Source organism: Phalacrocorax aristotelis, chromosome 6 (assembly GCF_949628215.1).
Source record: "Phalacrocorax aristotelis chromosome 6, bGulAri2.1, whole genome shotgun sequence".
Lineage (NCBI taxonomy): Eukaryota > Metazoa > Chordata > Aves > Suliformes > Phalacrocoracidae > Phalacrocorax > Phalacrocorax aristotelis.
The window spans coordinates 57,895,919-57,901,918 of NC_134281.1; the positions used below are offsets into that span (position 1 = coordinate 57,895,919).

At 37.2% G+C, this 6,000-nt stretch overlaps 1 protein-coding gene across 1 annotated transcript in view; it reads left to right on the plus strand.

Moving 5' to 3' along the window:
• The window catches only part of BTBD8 (BTB domain containing 8), a 37,455-nt gene extending 32,173 nt beyond the window's left edge, over positions 1 to 5,282 (plus strand). The window contains exons 17-18 of the mRNA XM_075098113.1: positions 491 to 2,827; positions 4,178 to 5,282. Coding sequence (XP_074954214.1) covers positions 491 to 2,827; positions 4,178 to 4,647 — 2,807 coding nt within the window. The 3' untranslated portion in view covers positions 4,648 to 5,282. The remainder of the gene's footprint in view (positions 1 to 490; positions 2,828 to 4,177) is intronic.
• Positions 5,283 to 6,000: the final 718 nt, after the last annotated feature.

Here is a 6,000-nt window from a genome sequence, read left to right on the forward strand (position 1 = left end):
TAGAAAACACAAGTCCTGTCAATTTGTGGTCATTAAAGAACTTGCAGTATTTTCTGACTGAGCAGGCATATTAGTTCTAATGTGATTAGAATACCAGAATTAATGTAATTATTTTCCGCCTACTTTCATTTCCTCTACAATATGAATTGAATACAGTACTCGCTGCTTCCTGTGCTAAGCTGCTGTGCAGTGCTTCTATGCACTATTAGATAGCTGCTGCTTTCTGCTGCAGTGACGACTGCTTCAGTTACAGGCTGAGCGAATTCCTTTATACATAAAGTGCTTTAGTTTTAAAGATGGCATGTAAATGGTATTTTTGTCTAGTGTTTAAGATCTCGGTTCTTAATTCTTTAACAAGCCTTTAATCGTTTAGTTACATAAAAACTTGAGTAACTTGCTTCTCAACATTAACACTAACATAAATGTGGTCAATATGCTTTGACTGGCATATACAATCATTATAGTCTTTTTTTTTTTTACTGTTTGTTAGGATCTCAGGGGGAATCACCAAATTCACTGAAATCAGGAATGTCTCCAAAACATAACGAAGAAAAAAATGTGTTACAACATCTTGTTCAGACAACACTCCCAGAAAAACATCCTTCAGCCAAGAAGAAGAGTGTTAAGCAGTCGCAAACACCTGTAGCAAAAGCCACTGCAAAAGTAACACCTAAAACTCTGACTCCATCAAAGCATCCTGAGATTATGAATAATAAAGACCCAAAACCAAAAACAGCTGGGCAATCTCTATTAAAATCTCAGTCTTCTGCCCAAAAACATTCAAGGAGTGAATCTCCTGTTGTGCAGAAGAATGTGCACACCTCTGAGCACAGAAGTTCAGGGCAGAAACTTGAAAAAAACGTGGCTGATGCTGTGACAGGTCAGCTTCATGACAACGATGAATGCTGTTCTGCAAAGCAAAGTGAATCTTTAAAATCTGTGATGGAAAGTAGCAGCGAAGATAAACTGCTGGCATCCTGTCAACCCAATAAACAAAAACTATCAGATCCTTCTGAAAATGTGGAATACAAAATACAATCCAAATCATCTTCTCCTGTAATTACAGAAGAAACTATTTCTAAACTGCACGTTTCACTGCAAAATAAACCGGAAGCAAGACAAATCTGCGGAGATCAGAATGGAATTAAACAGACTGAAGATACAGAGAAAGATAATAGAGCTGAATTTCACTGTCATGCACAGTCTCCCAGTGAAGGATACTCAGACTTTTCCAAGGAAACCTATCGAAAGGGTACTGCTTCAGGAGAACCAGTGACACATTCAAAAGCAACAGAAGCCTGTACTGAACAAAGTGATAAATCAAACTATGAAACAGGTCTTAACAATGGTGAAAACACTTTATCTAGGACGATAACCAGTGAAGAGGATGAGACATCATCTCCTCAGATTCCTATGGAAGGATTCCTCACAGCTGATGAGCTGTGTGATACATCAGCCTTGACCGAATGCAAATCAGTTACAGCAGATTTAGATGATGTTTCAGAATGTTCCACAGAACAAATAACAGAAAAATGTTCTCCTAGTTACACAGAGCCTACAGAAATGTCAGAAAACCATGAAAATGCAGAAATTCCCTTCATGGACCACTGGAGTACTGGTGCACTAGATCCAAAAGAGAGTCCTGAGTCGGATACTGGCAGTGCAACCACATCCTCTGATGATATAAAACCAAGATCAGAAGATTACGATGCTGGGGGCTCTCAGGATGATGAAGGATCCAATGAAAGAGGGATTTCTAAATGCAGCACTACATTATGCCACGATTTTCTTGGAAGAAGCAGCAGTGATACAAGTACACCTGAGGAACTAAAAATTTATGACAGCAGCCTAAGAATAGAGGTGAAAATGAAAAAAGAGGGTTCTGATCTCTTCCGTGTTAATTCAACGAGTGATGATGAAATACCAAGAAAAAGACCTGAGATTTGGTCCCATCAAGAAAGTGCAAGGACCAATACCAGGGAAAGCAAAAGTTCTACTTTTGGCAATGCACAGTTTACGCAGGAAGCGGACCAAGTTTCTTCGTCCGCTGATGAAACAGAAGATGACAGATCTGAAGCAGAGAATGTTGCAGAAAACTTTCCTCCATCAAATGTTCCTACACAACAGTTCCAAGGAATTGATAATTTAGCTTTTGAAGATGCAACAGAAAATGATGCTACAAATCAAGACTTTCCTAAAGCTAAAAATTTCAAACGATCTGTTTTGCTTTCAGTAGATGAATGTGAAGAACTGGGATCTGATGATAGAGTGGAAACTCAGACTTCACATCAGCATTCAACAGATTCTCTTACACCTTCAGAAGTATTTGACGGCGTTTCTCAAGAGCACCATGAAAAGACTTTTTATTCAAGATACTCACTGGAAGTTGGAGGTGGATTCCTGGATTGCAAACAGCATAAGGAGAGAGACAATAAATTGGATAAAAGTGAAAGTTCTCTCCCACATCTTCATGGCACTGAAATCCCAGGGAAGGAGAATCAAGGTGCTTCAATGACGGAACAAAATTGCCCAGAGAAAGTATATTCAGCAGCTAGTCCGTGTCCAGGAGAAAAACAAAAAGTAAATGTGAAGAACGAGGTGGCTAGTGAATTTCACCAGTGCAATAAATACTTAGACAATGATGCAAAATCTCAAGAAAGACCCTGTCATTTGGATCTTCATCAGAGAGAAACTAATTCTGATGCGCAAAAGAGCAGCTCTGCAAAACCTGTAGAAGCCAGTAAGAATCAGATACTGACTCAGGAAGATCAAGTGAAAGACAGTCAACCAGCAACTACTGAGTGCGCTAATACTGATTTACTTCCAGGTAATGTACAGAAATAGAAACATTCAGTCATTCAAAAACAAATTAATAGGGAAAGCTTTGGCAATTTGTCCGGGATTGAATCCTGAACTGAAGTAATTTTGGCTGAAATTATATTAAATTTAAATATTTTTAAGTATTTCACTTGGGTAGAGAATGTTTGTCTGTTTGAAATATCCGTCAATACCCTGCTGTTCAATGAGAAACCTGACTACAAAAAAAGAGATTTTATGTAATGCTAAGAGAAAGATTGGATGCAATTGTCTGTACTTGAGTTATTTTTGATCCAATCTAACATTGACAGCATCACCTTTTGATGGAATCTTAGTATTTGTTTTGTCTGCTTGACAACATATAGTATGTCTGAATGGGATGTGCAATAACTACAGTAATAACCTTAACTAAAGCGCACTGAATTGTTTACCTGAACAGCTATATGCATTATTATTGTAACTTATTTATATATTATACACAAATTTGGAGCCTTTTCCCACTGAATATAACTGAATATTTGCTATATACATCAGTGGGAGCAGGTTTGAACTCTGATTTAGAGCTTATGAAATGTCTAAAATTCTAAATTTTACCAGTAAAAGCATATTTCCTAAAAGAGAGATTATACTTAGAACTAATGCTTATATACAGAAAAGTTCTAACTCGTATCACGTAGCTAGATGAGTATTTGTCTAGTTTTGTGTTTTGTCTTCTTTATACTGATAATTCAGTCTGTTTATCCCATCAAAAATATACAATAGCATTGATTACAACTATTGTGTATTCAAGAGTAATGAAATGCTGGTGATGATCTATGTTCAGCCAGACCACAGAACAAGAAGACATTAAAAGCTGTACTATTTTTTTTTTAAGTTTGCTTGCCCTTGCCTGCAGCTGCCCTTGCATGTGCAGTGTAGAAATAAGCCTGTGGATAAACGATTTTGTTTTTAATTCTCTTCTAAGCTGACATAGCTTAAGTCACCATTCAGTAATCATTCTCTATTAATTCCCTCCATGCACCTCCTGGTCTAAATTTAATTTATGTAGTAAATGAGAAATTTCATGTGCATTAAGTGTATATTTACATTGTCATTTTCTGTATCAGAAACTTAATTATGGAGGTTATTGTTAATTACCAGTGGTGATTGCTGCTTTAACTTAATTTATAAATCATACTTTGTTTTTTATATAGGAAATAAATGCCTCAAATTTTGTCAATTTTGTATAACCCTCCATTCCCCCCCCTTTTTTAACCTGGTTGGATTGTCCTTCCTGAATGAGTTAAATTTTGCTCTACACAGCCCTGAGGGGAGGATCATCTGCAATTTTTACATTGTACAGTATTGTGAATTATTTCAGGAGACATAGATGATTATGACACAATGGCACAAACCTGCATGTATGAGCATCGGCCTCCAAAAACCCTTTCTCCAATATATGAGATGGATGTTGGAGAAGCAATTGAGCAGAGGATGGATTCAGAAACAGCAGTTCTAGATGTGGATTTTGAAGATCAGCAGTTTGCAGAACAGGACTGGACTCTTCTCAGGCAATTGTTATCTGAGCAGGACTCAAATATAGGTTTCAAAAACTCTGTTCCTGAAGACCTTAACTTAGCACAATGTCTTATCAATCAGACACTGTTTCTGGCACGAGATGGTTCAAATCCTCAGGGTACATCACAAGTCGACACATTCAGTAGGTGGACTGAACTAATGTCTCCACTTGATGATTCTTCAGCAAGCATTACAGTGGCAAGCTTTTCATCTGAAGACTGTTCGTCCCCTCAAGGGGAATGGACAATTCTTGAACTGGAAACCCATCATTAAGGTGATCAAATATTTGCAACTGAACTCCAGCCTGTTCCCCAAATCTATTTTTGATGAGTTGTTTCCATACAATAATGAAATACTGCATCAGTCAAGAACGAGCAGTTCTTGATACTGAGGCAATCTTTCTGATATAATGAGGTAAATATGTTAATTTATAATCTAGATTTAATCATAAGTACAATAATTTTTCAAGACTTAAATGTATGTCTTTTCTAAAAATGAACTTTGAGCACGTATTTTCTAGAATTGTTAGAAAAATTAGATGACGTGAAAAAAATAATCTTGGTTTCCACCCTCCCTTTTATCTTCCTTTCTGACATTTAATATTCTCATTGAGCAAGACTTTAAAGATAACTGCACAATTAGTAGAGCTATTCCCCTCCTTTTTCTCCCCCTCTCTATATGGTGACTTCGTTTTACAACAATAAAGATTCAGAATGGTTGTGTCGAAAGGTGATGCCTGCCAACGCTGCTTTAAATGATGGAAACATGTTCAAAGAAAATGTTTCAATATGAATCTGCCTTGGGCCTTATTAATATGAGCAGCTTGTTTCATCTGTTTCTTCCAGATTTGATTTTTGTATTTTTGGTTTGTTTTGTTTAGAAGTTTCCAATAAATTTTTTAAATGGTCTTTCCTTTAAATATAAGACTTCAGAGGGTCTGTGCTATAGGAAGAGCACTGTTTCTTGGAAATGCACATATTTAAGTTAATATTTTTAATGGCATAGTGCATGAATTCAGAGGAGTTGGTAGAATGCTGCTCCTGTTCTGAAAAACAGTATGTCTGGTTTCTCCAAAAGTATACCTCAGTCTGAAGTCGTGGTCAGTGTTACATCAGAAGTCTGACGTTGACTAGAATTACCCTCAGGCTTCAATTCATTACACTTGCACCCTTCTGACGCTGTCTGAGGCATAACAAGATTCTCAGGAATTTGATTTTGTTCGTTCTCATAGATGCTACATTTTTGGAGGGGGTAATGGGATCCTTCCATCTTCATTAATACCTCTAGTGTAGCTTTTGTATTGAGACTAAATGTCAACAAAACCACTTTTCTAAGAGTGAAATAGGATATACTTCTCAGATCTGCTCATTCTGCTGCTTTTGGCTGTTGATTTGGGTGTGGACAGGACTGTTCATTGTCTTTTCTGATTTGACAGGGGAGGGAATGAGAAACTATTTGTAATTCTTACCAAGTCACAACTCCTGAAACACGCGGGGTTTTTTCACTGCCAAGGTTAGGCCCTCTAAGTTACCTGCGTTATGGAAATAGTAAGGCTTGGCTTTCGCGCAGCTTAATACCTAAACAGGAAGTATTCTACCTCCTCTTAGTCATTAACAGAAGTGCCTT